Here is a 19,296-nt window from a genome sequence, read left to right on the forward strand (position 1 = left end):
GGTTTCATCTGGACTCTGGAATCATTTATCTTATTGGCACCTTGATTTTTCGGCCACGCACAAGTTGGCGGTTGTTCGCTCACAACCAACGACGCCGATGCAGGTGTTTCTGTGAAACGAGCACTTTTGAGTCATCACGTTCAATCTTGTCAATACATTGGGAGCGGAAAGCCGTAATTGCACGACAGAAGATGCTCGAGCGTATATGCTATTTTATTTGCACACTAAGAAGAAAAAAAGGAATTAAGCTTCTAGTACACTTTTATGCAAGTGAAATTTATATATTGTGCATATTTGTGTTTATTATGTGTATCAGTGTATTTGTTACTATCATTGTTAATGCATTTTTGAGACTTTGATTAAAGGTCGCATAATTATGGCTTCAGTGAACTCCCACTCACTGTATTAGCTACTTCATTTTACTCTATAATAAGACCATTAAAACGCTACTTTGGCAATCCTTTTCATTTTCGCGAAGAAGTAAACAATTTAATACAGCTGCTACAAATAAATTTTCTTGCTAAAAAACCTAATACAAAACATGTTTGTCCATTCCTATCACTGATTTCGGCATAGTGATGTTCGCAGGTAGGGGCGACGCAAATTTGGTTCGTGACAATGCTGCTCTCCGGTTCTCCACTCGGGTAAACAAAATGAAAAATTCGACATCGACATTATGAACCTTAAGACTTAGCTTCAGCCACGCGTATCATTTACTTCGTGGAGATGCGTGGATTTTTCCCGCCAGAGTTATCAGTCAATGGAATGAACTGTCCAACAATGTGGCGTGGCAGTTATATCTGAATACAAAGGGGAACATATTCGACAGAGATCTGTCTGCCGAGGTAAAACTTCATACCAACAAAATAAACTACCCCGAAACTTTTACTGGCTGGACGAAAGGTGACGATGGAAAGGGGGGGCAGCATCAAGAAGCGTTGCTATTTTCGGAGCCAGCTGAACAGTCTCCCTGGAACATGTAACCGAATCGGTGCCGAAGCGTCGAGTTAACTTTTAGTTTTATAGTTACCAATCAACTTTGGACTAAAAGGGGCTGCAAAGTTTTAGATGCAAAGTTTTAGATGCGGAGCATCTTATACTCGCGCCTTGTAGTGCGCCGTCCGCGCCGTCCGCACCGCTTCTCGAACATTCGACAGCTGACGCGCGCGCATGCGCCGTCGCGCCGTCGCCCACTCTTCCACCATCTGTGCATCCCTTCCTCCTCTACACACCGCGCGCGCTTCACTCCTCCACCATCTGTGCACCCTTCCTCCTCTACACACCGCGTTCGACATCTACAATTCTCCTGATTCTCCAGTGGACGCGCATGTGGCGTCGCGCTTCGAGAACATTCAACAGCTGACAGTGCATGCGCCGTCGTGCTGTATATATACTCAAGGTCGGCGCTCGCTCGCTCAGTTGCCGCTCGTCGGTTGGTTTGTACGGCGCGTCGACGTCCAAGGTCACGGTGAAATGAATTCCAACGAATCCACAAACACAATGATCGACGTCCCTTCGACCAGCGCCGCCCTTTCGCATACGTGTGTACGTGTTCACTCATTTAACACCCCCTCCTACAACCACGTTAACCAATTTAGCCATCGACCCAAGTAAGTCGCAATTTAACACCCCATTTCACAACCACGTTAACCAATTTAGCCATCGACCCAAGTAAGTCGCACTTTAACACCCCGTTAACCAATTATATGGTCCGCATCCTCCTCAGTGTTCCCCCGAGGGAAGCTGCGGGCAATTTTTTCTTACTCCATAGTATCCCTGGATTTGGTTGATGTCCTGTGCGTGTTGTGCAACCTACTTATTAGTGTCGAAGCAACTCTTTTGCTAATCTGTGTAACGCTGTCCCTCCGTTAACCCCTCTGCACATGCCCGTGTATCACGTCTCACACCGGATTCTCGCGTCTCGTGCCGGCTCAGGGAAGCACCCGAAACCTGTCGCTCCCCTTTCCCTCTCTGGCTTCGCAAGGCCGACGCTGGCAGCGTCTTCTTTTGAAAAAACCGGCTGCTCGTGCCGCACAACCGTTAACCGGCCACCCTGCTAATATAGGATCGCGCCTTCGGAATTCAGTCAAGGGAGTCTTCACATGGCTTTCGCTTGATGAGCACCACCGTCAACGTCTTCGCAGTGTAAGCGTTATCGTGGAAGTGGAAATTCTGTTTAGAGAAATTTATTCTCACAGACAGTGAACATCAAGTAAAATCCAACAGAACATTGCGACAGAACACAACATCCACAGACACACCAAAAGTTGTTACAAAAAGATATGTTTACATATGTAAACGGAACACAACATACACATCTACACAGGAATTGTTACAAAAACAATGTCGACATATGCACAATACATGGTAAACGAAGAAATTCTTGCATGCGAGTGAAGCCGTGCCAACCGTAGGATGGCAACCTCTTTGGCAACCTCTTCGGGCCAGAAAGTGCTCAAAGTGTGTCCTTGTGTTCCACATTTCCTTTAGGAAGCCTCGAATTCAAGGCAATTTTCATTGAAGATTAAGCCACCGATACTATTCCCGGCGAATCATTTCTTCGAAAACAACTATCTTTTAATATATTATTAACGTAGCCTTAAGATTAACAAATCAAAGCTGCTTCATGTCTAAGAGGGCACCAGCAGAAAATAGCATGTTTCTGAGATCTTTGGAGGGCGAAATCTGGCTTCACTACTACTGGCAAAGCATTGCGGGAGCTTCCACTCCGGCAATATTTTTTTAACCTCCTTGGTTAACGCCTGCTGCTTCGTATCTACACATGGTTCTCTTTAGCGTGAGAAGGTCCAATTTATTTTTTTCTTTGTTTTCAATTAACAGTTGCATTTGCACTTGTTGCGTTGTTTCAGTTGTTCTTTAGGCGTATCCCCAGTCATATTTCTATTGTCTTTGTTTCAGAAGATACACGTGACGTTTGTGTTTTTATGTTTGCGCTGATAGTCGTATCACAAATTTTGTAGCACCAACCTGCGGAAATCTGGTCATGGTATTGCAACGTTTGTAAATGAATAAGTGAGTGAATAAAAGTAAATTATTATATAAATAAAATAAACAAATAAATAAATAAACAAATAGATAAATATACCCACTGAGCGATGGAGCGAGGAGGAAGGAAGAAAAAAATCACAGCATATCCATGGAGTGCATGAAAATGAGTGGGGCGAAGCACTCGTCAGTCCGTTCTTGCTTCCGTTCATCAATGCGTACGGCCGTCTGTCTGTGCGTCCATCTCTCAGTCCGTACGTGCGTGCGTGCATCTGTCCATGCGGCCATTTAGTGAACAATCCAAGTACCGCCATCTCGCAGCTTTTCATCATAATGCTACGTAGCTGGCATATCAGCAGTCAGAAGACAACGAGGAAGTGGTATGTCGGTTGTGCGTGCTGTCCTCCATCTTAGTCGATGCTATACGCATCGGTGTCATTATAGATATAAATAGACACGCCTCGTGTCATTTTTGCATAACATCTTTGTAGTGTAAGTGCTGGGTACTTCCCTGTCTTCATCACAAATCTCCGCAATGGCCGCATCATCATAGGTCCAACCATGTCACAGGTTGAACAACCGTCGTCTTCGCCACCGGCCCCTTCCGTGGCTTCTACGTACGTCGTTCTACCTCCTGCTCGTGATCCCGGTGTATTTTCCGGTCAGAATGGCGTTGACACTCACAAATGTATCAACCGGTATGAATGGGTCAGTGCGAGCTGTAGGCGGGACCCGACTCTAATGCTTGCCAATGGGCTTTTTTTACTTCGATGGCCCACAGCGGGTGTGGTTCGAGACGCAAGAAGCGGAAATTACAAGCTGGGACTCCTTTAAAGAGAATATCCGCGACTCTTTTGGCGACACCGTTGGATGGCATATCGCAGTGCGGAGTCAACTGGCGGCTCGTGCACAGACGTCGACGGAGTCGTACGTCGCGTACATTCACGACGTCATCGCCCTATGCCGCCAGATTGACGAGCACATGAGTGAGTCTGAGAAAGTGGCCCATGTGCTGAAAGGCATAGCAGACGACGTCTTCAATCTTCTAGTATACAACAACGTTGGCACCATCGACGCCAACATTAAAGAGTGCCGGTGGTTTGAAGAAGCCGAGAGCCGCCTTATTACTCAGCGATTCACCCGGCTGCCCAACAAGGCCGCAACCTCATCGTGTGAAGCCGCCCGCCAGTCCCCCACGTATGACAACGTCACGCACATTGTTCGTCGAGAAATCGCAGCCGCCTGTCCGGCTCCTCTTCAGCCACCCGATTTCGCAACGCTCTCCTCTGACCAAGAACAGCCGTCAGTGGCGGTCATACAAGCTGTGGTGAGGCAGGAGTTTGCGAATCTCGGACTTCCATCAGCATGTCCCTTGACTCGCCCTGAAGCCCCGTCCTACTCCCGAAGACACGCTCGCCGTTCACCTCCAACAATGCCCTTACGTAACCCTTCGGAATGGCGAACACCCAACGACCAGCCTATTTGTTTTTCCTGCCACCAGCCTGGGCACGTTTCTCGCTATTGCCACAGCCGTTGGTCAAACCACCCACGTGAGACCTTCTCTACCTCTGCGCACATGCACCCGACGACCCCTCAGCGTTCAGCCATCGCACCTTTCAATTTCTATTCGTTGTCATCTTATGAGCCTTTCACTGATGCCCGTTTGCCCGGTCGCGTTACATTAACGCCCCTTCGTCCTGTCACCACAACTCCCGCTCCCCGTCGCCGCTACGTCGCCAATCCCCCTCTCCGCCACCTCGGCGCTTTTCCTCGCCAGTCTTCTCTCAACGATTGCAGCAGGAAAACAAGATACTTAAGCTTTTAGAGGTGAAGCTGCAATACCAATGACGGCCGAAAATCCTCTACTGACGCTTCCTACGCACCACAGCCTATCGTTGAAGTCCTAGTCGACCACGTTCCTGTGACCGCTCTCATTGACACAGGTGCGCACCTGTCTATTATGAGCGCTTATCTACGCCACCGCTTGCAAAAGATTATGACGCTGTCTACGACGCAGGCAATACGTGTTGCTGATGGCGGTACTGTACTGTACAATACTGTAGTAATCGGAATGTGCACTGCTCGTGTCAGCATTGCCGGTCGTCACGCCGTGGTTCTTTTTGCAGTGCTAGCCTGTTGCCCTCATGACCTCATACTTGGCCTTGATTTATTTTTGACACACTCGACCTTAATTGACTGTTCGTCTGGTACCTTCGGCCTCGATCTTCCCATCTTTGCCGACTACTCTGCAAAGCTCACCAGCCGCTGAGCCCAACCACTTTTGTTCGCCTGCCACCTCGAGCCGTCACGTACGTGTCCTTGTCATCGGCCCCTCCCGTTCTTGACGGTGATTGTATCGTTCCGCCAATTGCTGACGTTCGGCTGACGTGCAGTGTTTCTGTGCCTCATACCATCACGACCATAGCGGATAAATGTGTGTTCCTTCCGCTCCTTAACTTTCGTTTCACCCCTCAAGTGTTGCCCTGCCAGATGTCTCTAGTTCAGTTAACTGCCATAACAGACGACGATGTCAGTGTTGTCTCTTTATCTGGTCATGATCGAAGCGCAGTTTCACGGTCACTCAGCTGAGACGATGCTATTTTTCATAACATGATTCGATCGGAGCTAATTCGATCGGAGCTAACATGATTCTATCGGAGCATGATTCGATCGGAGCCTATTTTGCTGGGGCCCACTTCAAGCTGACGCCTTCTCTCAGCTAATTACCGCTCTAACGACGCCTCCTATTCTTGAACATTTCGGCCCCAATGCTCCTACAGAAGTGCGAACACACGCGAGTGGCCACAGAATTGGTGCAGTTTTAGCGCAAATTCGGTGGGGCAATGACCGTTTAATCGCGTATGCAAGTCGTCTGCTTTCAAAGTCTGAACGCCATTACTCTATAACAGAACGGGAATATCTCGCCCTTGTCTGGGCGGTTTCGAAATTCCGTCCTTACTTGTATGGCCGCCCTTTCCGTGTCATCACAGATCATCACGCACTGTGTTGGCTTTCTTCTCTGAAGAACCCCACTGGACAACTTCGCCGTTGGGCATTACGCCTACAGAAGTTTTTCTACACGGTTGCTTACATGTCTGGACGTCTTTATCTGGACGCCGATTGCTTATCCCGCTACCCTGTTGATCAGCCCAACGAATCAGACATCGAGCCTAGCCTCATCATCATGTCAATGTCCCAGTTTCTTCAGATTGGTGATGAGCAACGTCGTAATACTTCTCTGCGACAACTTATTGACTGTCTCGAATCTGCTCCGAACGGCGCGTCGCTTCGCATGTGCGTCGTCCTGAACGGCACACTGTACCGTCGTAGCCTACAGCCAGATGGTCCTGGGCTCCTTCTTGTCGTGCCGAAACATTTGCGTTCAACCGTGCTGCACGAGCTTCGTGATTAACCAATTGCTGGTCATCTAGCTGTATCTCGAACGTACGACCGTGTGCGTCGCCACTTCTTTTGGCGCGGGCTCGCCAGGTCCGTTCACCGTTACGCGTCCTCCTGCGATAAATGCCAACGTAGGAAGCGACCTACTGCGCCCCCAGCTGGACTTCTTCAACTGATCTCTATCCCAGCTGAACCTCTCCTCCGTGTTGGTATAGATCTTTTCGGTCCTTTTCTTGAGACGAAATCGGGCAACAAGTGGATCGCCGTTGCTATAGACTACGCGACTAGGTATGCCATCACTCGAGTGCTCCCCACCAGCACTGCTACTGACATTGCGGACTTTTTGCTCCACGATGTCATCCTACACCATGGCGCTCCTCGCCATTTACTCACGGATAACGGCCGCGCAATTTTGCCTCGAGTAATTTACAATCTTCTGTGCTCTTCCCCGACGCAGCACAAGTTGACCACTTCCTACCATCCCCAAACAAATGGACTTACCGAACGCCTAAATCGCACCCTCAAGAACATGCTCACAATGTATGTGTCCTCCGATCACCATGACTGGGACCTAACGCTACCTCACGAGACCTTCACGTACATTTCTTCGCACCACGGTTATTCACCCTGGTTATTCACCCTTTTATTTTCTCTATGGCCGTGATCTGACGCTACCACTCGACACCCTATATCCAACCACTACAACGCTGTCAACCGAATATGCACGCGACGCTATTGCTCGTACCAGCACGCAAGTCAGATCGCCCGCCGTAGATTTCCGGCTTCGCAAGCCACCCAGAAAGCCATCAACTACAACTGGCATGTTGACGTTCACTTCTCACCCGGTTCTCTCGTTCGCCTGTGGTGCCCAGTTCAACGAGTGGGCTTATCAGAGAAATTGTTGTTTCGCTATGGGTCCTTACCGTATCATCCGCCAGGTAACCGACGTCACCTATGAGATCATTCCCGCATCTGAGGCCACAATTCTGCCTGCAACCACACCCAGCGATGTGTTGCACGTCAGCAGGCTAAAACCTTACCACCTGCCTTCTGAAGACCGTAATATATGCGCACCGAGACGGCGCTTCTAACACCAGGGGGTAATGCTACGTAGCTGACATATCAGTGGTCAGAAGACGACAACGAGGAAGTGGTCGGTCGGTTGTGCGTGCTCTCCGCTATACGCATCAGTGTCAATATAGATTCTAAATAGGCACGCCTCATGTCATTTTTACATAACAATATATTCATCATAGAATACCGCCATCCAGTGTACACTCCAAGGGCTAAACGAGAAGTGGCACGGCCGGACTCGTCTCTGTGGGTTACTTTATCAGAAACAACTATCTTTCTATTCATTATTAACGCGCGCTGGTTTCCTTCTTAATTCAAAAAAGTGCGCGCGTGTCACTCCTTTAGTCCAGTCGTAGAGGTGACTACCTACTACTACGACTATTACTACTACGACTAGTATTACTGCTACATACATCGCAGACGCATGACCCACGGCTTAAGGAGCTTCGCCCCTAATATTCAAGCTCGGCTTCGGCAGCCCCGCTGTCAACCCCAAGTATTGTGGTTCAATGGACAACACGAAAATCACAGTGCTAACGTTACTTCTTTCTAACAGGCAAAAAGGACGTGTGCTTGCGCGCATTTTTTTTTCCTTCTTAAACACGATAGTCTTTCTTGGGGACCTTCGACGCAAAAATTTCGGTTCGTCCGTCTGCCTGTCTGTCTGTCTGTCCACTCTTAACGGCACCGAGTACTTGAAACGGCCGACCCCATCGGCAGCGTCCACCAATGTTGCTCAAGATCTGGCGTTTATACTTGTGAAATTCTCATATAAAAATCAATGATTGCGCATGCCTTGGGCACCATAACAAATGGTATATATTCTGCATGTGCGTCTTTTACCAGAAAAGGCATACATAGGTAATTTTTAGGGCCGTAGCGCTTATCACGCTGCGCTGACCATGCAACGCTTGCACGAAAAGGCGAGTGTTTCCAACGCTTTGTTAAAACTAGACGGTAGTGGCACCTACCCATCGCCTTGCGTTCTACACCTTATCACCTCTGAGACGGGCGCCCACACACGTCTCGGAGCTACGCGCTTCGTTTTCCAAGAAAGCTGTCAGATGGCGCTCATGTCTCACGTGTGACGTGACTTGACGCGCTCGTTCGCCTCCGCTGCACGCTCGAGGCACTCTAACGCAGCGCCTCCAGAATACCGTTCACCATTTTTTTGCGCAGAACATCAAATAAATGTTTTGTTCACTCTCTACACACACGACTATCGTCTTTCGAAGCCATTTGCAGATTAATGCAACTACGGGGCCCATTGTGTGTGTGTGTGTGTGTGTGTGTGTGTGTGTGTGTGTGTGTGTGTGTGTGTGTGTGTGTGTGTGTGTGTGTGTGTGTGTGTGTGTGTGTGTGTGTGTGTGTGTGTGTGTGTGTGTGTGTGTGTGTGTGTGTGTGTGTGTGTGTGTGTGTGTGTGTGTGTGTGTGTGTGTGTGTGTGTGTGTGTGTGTGTGTGTGTGTGTGTGTGTGTGTGTGTGTGTGTGTGTGTGTGTGTGTGTGTGTGTGTGTGTGTGTGTGTGTGTGTGTGTGTGTGTGTGTGTGTGTGTGTGTGTGTGTGTGTGTGTGTGTGTGTGTGTGTGTGTGTGCGTGTGCGCGCGCGCGCGCGCGCGCGCGCATTAGTTTACAGCGACAAAGCGTCTCGCCCTTCGCGGAGATGCAATTTTCAACGCAGCGATGCTTTCTTACAAGTAATAAAATATTAGGATCAGTTACAAGTGAGGGCCATGGGGAAGTTGTATCGTACCAGCCTATTAGCTCTAAAATGTAAGCCAGGACTATTCTGTCTGCGTATGCCAACCTGCTTTTGGTATCTCTAAGCCACGGCCTCAACCCCATTAACAAAAAAATAAGATGATCTCCCCAGCGACGTAAAGTAGTCAGGCTTTCGCACTTCGTAGCTCGAAGGTAAGGGTGCGATCCTCACTTCATGTCCACTGCACGTCAGGGGGTGGGCGCGAGGCATGAGTAACGGTGCGTAGGGCCTCCACTAGAGAGGCCAGCGCTGTCATCGTTTTGACTTCACATATAGGGTAGCGATTGTTGAATACGGCAACTTTGCTTTCGCTACACCACTTGCATCGTCCCCCGTGGCTTCACCGGTTCTCAGTCGCAATTTTACGATGCAAATTAGACACGAGAGTGCCACTGGAGGCGCCGAATACTACAGGTTTTCCCGCTCACTTTAATCCAAGTGCCAGCCTAAATAATCTCCACGCCATTGAAATAATCTGAGTGCCGAGCTATTTAATCCACGTGCCAAACATTTATTCCAAGCGCCAACATATTTAATCCAAGCGCCAACTCACTCAGGCCGCGTGCCATTGAGTTTAATCCAAGTGCCACCGTATTTAATCCAATCGCCAATGAGTTTAATTCAGGTGCCAGTCAGTTTAATCCATGCGCTAGAAACACACAGTTAGCCACTATATATAGTATAAATGTCAGAATAACGTAAACATGGCGTCACAGCAAGAACTTTTCCCTCGGCTATACATGGTAGCGCTTATGCAATGAAGTTCGCAGTGCGACTTCCCCTTTACATTTTGGTGTCATAGCTTCAAAATAAAAAAACAGTCAGTATTAATTGCATTTATGGGTACTTAAATGTATTTGCTCATAGAGTTCATGTCAGTTTATATTACATTGCTACTTCTTCGTTCCGGTTAACCATCTACACCATCGCATATGCATAGATTCGTGTCGTCTGCTGAGCAGACGGCATTTGGCTACTTATGCGCTGAGGCTACCGCAGTCGTCTGCTCAGCCCAGGGAGAACAGTGACTGACAGATGATACTAATTTGTTCTTGAAATCAGAAATAACTACTTAAAAATACCAAACTTGCATTTAATCGGGTTCATGTGGAAATAAGTTGTTATAGAAGCATAAAAATAGATACTCCGGTTTTCATGTAACAGACGACGCTTAGTGTAACTGAAGCGTGTTTACTTGAAACGTGTGTTTTCATACGGGAACATTTGCAGACGAAGATGGAGCTTTGCTTGAAGTCATGGCTGGACGCAAACGAGGATCACACATTAAGAACGCCGACGAACCTCGTGGAAAAAACAGCAGAGTATCGGTGGTCGACAGGGCTAGGATTGTGGACGTTTACAGGCGTGGCGGTGACTTAAAGCAACTGACCGACGCTCTAGGCATCAACATTAAAACCACAAGATCGATTGCCGCTACCGACAGAGAAACATCAAAGCATGGTGGGGGTTCAAAAAGGAAGTTTGGAGATGACGTCGTGAGTACTTTGAGACGAATTGTCGACGAAAACTGTACATTTACATTGAAGCAAATAAGGAGGCCCTGGAGAAAGATATGCCAGGAGTAACAATCAGTGCAAGCCCAGTCGACCGCTTACTGGATGCCCACTGCTACTCGATGAAGCTAGTGACGCAGAGGTCCGCAGATCGCAACCGTGACGATATCAAGCACAGCCGCATGCTGTACGCCCAATGACTGCAGTGTGATGGACCGCGTGTTTGCCGCTTCTATTTGGATGAGACTAACTTCAATATCTGGTGTTCCAGGAACTTCGGCAGAACAGCTAAAGGACAACCACCTGTGCACATGACCACAACGACAAAATCAGTAAACATGAACATTATAGCATGCATGTCCGTAAATGGAGTTATTCACTGGACTGTGGTGGACAAAGTTCATTGGGTTGTTTTTAATGACTTCCTCAGTGATGTTTCAGCCCACGTAGAACGTGATGAGCCAAATACCGAAGCTGTATTCCTTTTTGATAATGCACCTGCTCACGCTCGAGCAGAACAGGCGGCTTTGGCTAACTTCATGCCCTCTATTAAGCGCCTGCCAGCGTACAGTCCCTTCTTTAACCCTATAGAAGAAGCCTTCTCGAAATTGAAGTCACAGGTGAAGGCCTACCTGAACGAACGTCGTAATTTAGTTTTAGTGACACCGCAAGGCATGACGAAAAAGGAGCACAGGCGTTCTTTGCTGCTCGATGCGGCTCGCCACTCCATGCAACTAATACCGCGCGTGGACTGCGCGGCCTTTGATCGGCACAATTTCTCTTTCGTGTCTGCCGTTTTGCGTGAAGATGACTTGTGAACATCCGTCTCTGAGCCCTATGAGACAGTTCTGTTTTCATAAATACAATAACCTCTGCCTATGTTGCATTTCTTGAATAATTTGTAGTAATCACTCTTGTTTTCTTGTATATGTATATGTATGTATGTGTACACACACACACACACACACACACACACATACATATATATATATATATATATATATATATATGTGTGTGTGTGTGTGTGTGTGTGTGTGTGTGTGTGTGTGTGTGTGTGTGTGTGTGTGTGTGTGTGTGTGTGTGTGTGTGTGTGTGTGTGTGTGTGTGTGTGTGTGTGTTGAGATAGAGAGGGGGGACAGAACAAATAATTTAGTGATTGCACTGAATTCGCAAGCTTCCGATGTGCGATGAGAAGCATAATGCCGCGCAAAAAAAACACGTACACAAAAAAAAGAAAGTGAGGCCCAAGGTCAGTTGCGTGTTATTATCATTTTGTTTCCTCTGTGTTCGTTTTATCGCAACTAACAAGCTAATCGAACAATCAGGACTGTTCGTATCACTGGAGACATTCAACTTTGTTTGAATAAAAAAAAATAAGAGCATACAATAATGTAAAATGAAACTTCTATTGCTACATCAAGATGATCAGTTTACGTTTTATGTTCACTACAGGAAAAAACATTGAAATTATTTCTAATTCACAGAGCGTGCTGCGCGACGGCTTCCTAATTTCTTGATTATGTAGCTGTGTTTGACCCATCCCTGCCCACGACCATGCTTTTAACCTCTTAGTATGCGTTCCTGCACTCCAATAAACATAGTGTGTCGTTCGCATTACATGACCTATCCTGCTCATGTAATGTTGTAGTGTGTACCAAAGCCAATTATGAGCTTCAGTGACGGATACTGAATTTCATTGCACTGTAAAATATTCAGTAATATGTTCCTGCGTTTTTTTCGTTTTCATTAAACTTATTTCACCTGGGCCAAGCACTCATTATGCAAACTTGCGCATAGCAAAGTATAAGCACTCCAAACATGGCTTAAGCGAACCACAGCAGTAATTTTTTTTCAAGAATATATTTGTGAATACCAATAATAATGATTGATTCTACCTTCTGACTATTGTCTTTTATAGTGTAGGAACTGCATTTCAATTACACTGCCGTTTTTAGGCCCCGTATTCTGGTCTTTGTGCATGGATTAAACTGACTGGCACCTGAATTAAAGTCATTGGCAATTGGATTAAACACGGTGGCACTTGGATTAAACTCAATGGCACGCGACCTGAGTGAGTTGGCGCTTGGATTAAATATGTTGGCGCTTGGAATAAATGTTTGGCACATGAATTAAATAGCTCGGCGTTCAGATTATTTCAGTGGCGTGCAGATTATTTAGGCTGGTACTTGGATTAAAGTGAGCGGGAAAACCTGAAGTTTGCTTGCCCGTGTTATCAGGTCTTACCGCATCTTTAAGCACTGAGCTTCAAAATTGTCCACTGCAAAAGAGCAAGATGTGCGCCATTCTAGCAGACAAAGCAAACCCGGCATCCTATGAGTGAAGTCATCACGTAGGCGGCGCCATGGTATGTCCTCGAGGCCAATAGTTACATTTAGGAGCACGTCATCAAATTTCCACGTCTACTGCCGAATCCTGGCGGGCTTTTCGTTCTGAAAACCAAATAATTTCATTTTTATTACGGTTTTGAAGACTTACTCTTTACTGTTGTCCACAATATCGCATGTGAGTATTCCGATGGTCCCTATTGGCAGCCAATAGTTCCTGAAATACGAGCTCCGTCCCTGTTGAAAATACAGCAAGAAAAAAATGGCGAATCTTACGTACAGTGGGAACCGATGATATGCGAAGCACGAATAAGCAAGTTTGGTATGCCACTTTAAAATCACCACAACGTTACGAGGAAGTGGTAAATTATGCTGTACATGACTTCCATGTCATGATTATTATGTTTCGACCTGTCATTTACATTCTTCGTCCATTCAAGTCACCGAACATTCAATTTGGTGTACAGTGTTGTGCCACAGACATGTTCCTCGTTCGGGAGCACGTTTCACGAGATCAAGCGCTGTTCCGATGAACTGACTCCCCCCTCCCAGCGCTGCCTTCCGCACAGAAGAACCATGCAGTTCCGGGGATAACGTCGCTTCCTCCGCCGAACCACCTTGCAGTTCCGGGTATGGCTGCGTCTCCTCAGCCGAGCCACTGTGCCGTTCCGTGGAACTGGTCTCGCAGAAGAGTCCCAAAACGCTATTTAAGGCCGTGCCGGCCCCATGTTAGAGGGATTTTGCCCCAGCCGACGTTGTCGTGCTGGCCGGCTCTGTACAAACGACAAGCTGCTGCAGTAAACGCTACTTTTGTTGCTGTTTTCAAAACGGATTGCCTCCCCGTTTCGCCTTCGGGCTAAGGCTTCAGCGAAGTCCGCTCGACGGCTCGCCGCTCTTCGCCACCGCTACCATCGCGACAGAGCAAATTCGTAACAGTGGTGGCAGCGGTGGGATACGATATCCTACGTTTGGCACGCCGGATTGGACCCCTGAAAGCTCGAGCACGACCGACCTGATATTAGCGTTTGAATACGCTGGGATACACTACCCCTGTCCTCAACGTTTTGCTGCTCTGGGACCCGCTACCCCGATCTCAACGGCTGAAAAGTTGGATCGGATCTCCGAGCACGAGGGCGACCACCGTGATAGCGTTTGGCTACGCTGCGATACGCTACCCTGTTCTCATCGTTCGGCAAGCTGGGACAAGCAACCCCGGATCTCAACATTTGCAAGTTGGACCGGATCCCTGGAGGCCTGATACTGTTCGACGGCAGCCACGAGTTCGACCATCGTCGGCTACTTTGGTTGGGTGAGTGCCCAACGTTTACTGTTCATTTCGCCAGACCTCTCTAGCACAGGCAGATGTTAAGAGAGCGTTTTGTGTTTTGTTAGTTGTAATTTATTATTCACGTGCTCTAGACCATGAGATTAGTTGTAGAGTACGGTGAATATCAGTAGCAGAGCATCATGAGGGACGAGATCGCGATGGAGCAGTACCTGGTGCAAGACCTCCTTGAAACTTGTGGAGCCATGGGGATTTGCGCCGGGTCCGCTAAAACAAAGGAAGCGATTCTCGAGGTGATGCGGGCAGAAAATGTGACTGCCGATGAGGCTGACGAGTTTTGGGAGCTCATTTGCGAGCAAAAGCAGAAGGCCGAGCAAGGCCGCGAAGAGCTCGAAGCTCAAAGGCACGAAAAATGGAAGGCTGAGGAAAGTCGCAAAAGGAGAGAGCATGCTCTCAAAATGACAGAGCTTGATCTTAAAATTCAAGCACTTAAGTGGGAGCGAGCGAAACACCAGCTCCACAACTTTCAGACAGGCGAACATCGCGTATTTTCTTGATGATTTTGAAGATGTTTGCAGTAATGTAGGTGTAAGCCATGACCTTTTAGTGGAGAAGCTCGCCACGTTGTTGCCGCGCAAGATCGCGCATGTATTAAATTGTTTACCCTCCGAGGAAGCACGAGATTTTAGTCAGGCTAGATATGCTTTGATAAAATATTTTTTCATATCAAGTCCTGCTGGAAGTCAGAGCGATAGTAACAGCGCTGAAGCACGTGGTAAGGCGCTAAAGGTAGACGCCGACCGAAAAGGGGGAGAGGACGATGCGCGCAGTAAAGCGATGGGGGCCCGTCGCTCAGCGCTTCAGGAAGAGGAAAATCGCGAGGCATCTGACGTTGAGGCCCGTCACAAGGTGCAAGACACCGAAGTGCGTTGGAGAGAGCCAGACGGTGAGGTGAATCGCGAGGAGTTAGGAGCCGAGGCCCATCGCATAGCTAAGGACGTGGAGGTGCACCGTAAAGTGCGGGAGACGGAGCCCCTTCGCAGCGCACATGATCATGATGAATCGCGTCAAATAGAGCATGACGCCGACTACGAAGGCCTGGGAACAAGGGCTATCTTTGAAAGGGAGAGACCCTTACAAACTGAACAGAAACTTTCGGGCGAGATGGTTAACCTTAAAAGCATCGGGACTCCCATTCTGTCGCAAGCAGAGACAGCTAGCAACGGGCCCGAGGAAAAGCTAGCTAACCAGTCTGGAGCTTTGACTCCACAAAGTGAAGGTGGTGTACTTGCGAGTATGAATACCAGTGCTCTGAGCACGGCGATCAGTTTCATTAGGCAGAATTGCCGGCGAAAACATAACGCAAAGTCGAATAACGCCAAGCCTGCCAAAGCAGCTAAACGCCATGGCTCTCTAGAGGCCATACTCAATATCAGGGCTGGGGTCGGGACAAAGCTCAGTAAGAAACAGTTGAAATTGAGGTCGCTGCTGAGATCTAGATTAAACGCGAAGCGCGTCACGAAGAAAGGAACTTCAAGAAAAAGCCGACGCCAAAATCTTCACTTGGTCTCATCCTTTTCACTGCCACGTAGATGCAAGCATGGGGGGAAACGTTGCAAGCGCTTGAGCTGTAATACAAGCGGTTGTTCCCCACCGTGGCGAATGGGTCACTGGTCGAACGGGCGGGCTAAACAATGCAGTGCAGATGCCCTCTTGTTCGTGTTAAGCAGTTGTACGTCAAAAGTTGCTGCTACCGAGTTCGGCAAACAGCTTTGTTCGTTGTGCCTTTGTCGAAACCGGATTCCTCGAAAGCTATGGAGTGCGTGACTCCCCAGAGTTCGTCTGAGAGGGCCCTCGTCTTGCCATTACTAAGAATGAATATTGTAATCTGCTTTGAAAAATATTTTTCTAGTTTTTTCGTCAGCCGTTGAGCAAGGAATGCGTCTGAACTTTTGTAAGTTTTCTTTCCTTCTCATTGGAGAAGCAGGCATTGATATGTTTGTATGATTAAACTTTTTTCGTAATGTTTCAAAAAGTAACAGTTTGCGTGTTTTATTTTAACAGAGAAGGCATACTAAAAGCCCCTGTTTAAGATACCTTCTATGTTCTGCATTACGTGTTATTATGCACGCCAGTCTAGGTTAACCTTGTTTTGTATAACGCACGCAAGTTTGATTTTCAGCCTTATTTTCTTAGTTTTTTCAAGCATTTTTTCTCTTGTTTTGATGATAATTGGCTGAGCCCATGCAAGTGACAGCTTGTAGGAGGACGAACTTTGTCAAGTTTGGCAATCTTATGCTTACAGGCGACGCCAATGTGCGTGATTCAGGACTGCTTGGCGTACTAAATTGTAGTTTCGGGGCTAAAATGAGCAATCCTCAGAAGCTTCGATCGTCCATAATCTGCCTAAATCACAATTGAGAATCGCTTGAAAAAAAAATTCTGTTTGTTTAGCAGTGTCATGCACTGACACTTAGCTAAAGTGTGTCCACATTTTGTATTCCTCCTGAGATACGTTGCTCGTGATGCTACTTTTTAGCTCAGCGTAATTTCGAGGAAATATTTTCGTTTCTGCTGGTCTGGCGATTTGATCAGCATTTGGAGGGTGCTTGCTTTGGCCAGAGTGGTTCGGCTTTGTGTTCGACTCCGTCGTTCCAGTGAACCTCTGCAGGCCTATGAAAGTCTCAACGGGCGGAGAGAGAGGAACGGCTACCGACGGTCTACCAGCATCCCTCCTTCCGAGCCGCGCTGACGGCTCAAAACTCCGGATGCATTGTCTGGCGGCGGGGGTGCTGTTGTGCCACAGACATGTTCCTCGTTCGGGAGCACGTTTCACGAGATCGAGCGCTGTTCCGACGAACTGATTCCCCCTTCCCAGCGCTGCCTTCCGCACAGAAGAACCGTGCAGCTCCGGGGATAACGTCGCTTCCTCCGCCGAACCACCTTGCAGTTCCGGGTATGGCTGCGTCTCCTCAGCCGAGCCACTGTGCCGTTCCGAGGAACTGGTCTCGCAGAAGAGTCCCAAAACGCTATTTAAGGCCATGCCAGCCCCATGTTAGAGGGATTTTGCCCCAGCCGAAGTTGTCGTGCTGGCCGGCCTGTACAAACGACAATCTGCTACAGTAAACACTACTTTTGTTGCTGTTTTCAAAACGGATTGCCTCCCTGTTTCGCCTTAGGGCTAAGGCTTCAGCGAAGTCCGCTCGACGGCTCGCCGCTCTTTGCCACCGCTACCATCGCGACAGAGCAAAATTCGTAACAACAGGGAGCTGGTGAAACGGCCGCGAGCACGCTATGAACGTAGCTTGTAGCCATGCTTTACATGACACTATACCGTCATTATCATGTATAGACGTGTCATTTACCTTCGTCGTCTATTCACGTCACGTCGTCATTCAGATTTGGCATGTGTGGAGCTAGTGAAACGGCCGCGAGCGCATCACGAGCGTGGTATATTGTCATATTTTTACATGGCGTGTGTCACGATTATCATGCTTGCACCAGTCATATACCTTCGTAATTCATTGACGTCACGTGACAGCAAAGTTGGTATATGTGAAACTAGCGAAGCGGCCGCGAGCGCATCATGAAGCGCCCAATATACTCCGAGATAACGTTGACGAGCGCGCACGCTGGGCGCAGCGACGCTGCGCTAGCAAAGCGGACGCCAGGCGCGACCGTTGCGACCATGCAGCGTCCGTCGGCATTGGCTGGTGTGGCAACCGGCGCGAAATGCAACATGCTGCATTTCGATGTCCATAACGTTACCCAGCTCTACCTATACAGCACTGCGTCTGCCTCTCTTCGTGATGAGGGAACGCCGGGTGCGCTCAAACGCGCATGCATCGAAGCAGCGCAGGCGCAGATCGGCGCCTGGCATGGCATCGCCGGCGTGACATGGCGAAACGAACGCCGGCGCGCACGTGCGCCGGGTCCATGTCAAAGTGTAATGGCGCTTTGAGTATGGCATGTAGTCATGTTGTTGCATGACACGCATCTCATGATTATCATGTCTGCACCAGTCACATACTTTCGTCATCCATTCACGTGACGTTATACCAAGTTTGGCATATTTAAAGCTAGCGAAATGTTTGCAGTGCATCATGAGTGTGGCATGTATTCATGTTGTTACATGACACGCATGTCATGATTATCATGTTTGGACGTGTCCTTTACCTATGTCGTCCGTCCGCATCGCGTAATACCAAAATTGGTACACGTGAAGCTAACGAAATGGCCACGAATGCATCATGAGCATAGCATGTATTCATGTTGTTACATGACAAGCATCTGATGTTTATCATGTTAGCACCAGTATCATACCTTCGTCATTTATTCACATCCCGTAGTACCAAATTTGGTATAAGTGAAGCTAGCAAAACGGCCGCCTGCGCATCATTAGCATGGCATGTAGTCATGTTGTTACATGACATGCATCTAATGATTATCACGTTTGAACCAGTCACATACTTTCGTCATCCATTAACATACCGTATTACCAAATTTGGTATGTGACGCTATCGAAACGGCCGCGAGCAAATCATGAGCGTGGCATGTAGTCATGTTTTACATAACACGCATAGCATGTTTGGTATCGATACCATTACCGAAACAGCCAGGAGAGTTAAAAGTCGTAAGCGCATAGATAGATAGATAGATAGATAGATAGATAGATAGATAGATAGATAGATAGATAGATAGATAGATAGATAGACAGACAGACAGACAGACAGACAGACAGATAGACAGACAGATAGACAGATAGATAGATAGATAGATAGATAGATAGATAGATAGATAGATAGATAGATAGATAGATAGATAGATAGATAGATAGATAGATAGATAGACAGACAGACAGACAGACAGACAGACAGACAGACAGATAGACAGATAGATAGACAGACAGACAGA

At 47.8% G+C, this 19,296-nt stretch overlaps 1 protein-coding gene across 1 annotated transcript in view; it reads right to left on the reverse strand.

Annotated features, from left to right (window-relative positions):
* Window positions 1–19,296, reverse strand: part of LOC119184757 (uncharacterized) — a 115,812-nt gene that overhangs the window by 8,918 nt on the left and 87,598 nt on the right. The window contains exon 6 of the mRNA XM_075874628.1: window positions 13,249–13,334. Coding sequence (XP_075730743.1) covers window positions 13,249–13,334 — 86 coding nt within the window. The remainder of the gene's footprint in view (window positions 1–13,248; window positions 13,335–19,296) is intronic.

The sequence above is a fragment of the Rhipicephalus microplus genome, chromosome 10 (assembly GCF_043290135.1).
Source record: "Rhipicephalus microplus isolate Deutch F79 chromosome 10, USDA_Rmic, whole genome shotgun sequence".
Lineage (NCBI taxonomy): Eukaryota > Metazoa > Arthropoda > Arachnida > Ixodida > Ixodidae > Rhipicephalus > Rhipicephalus microplus.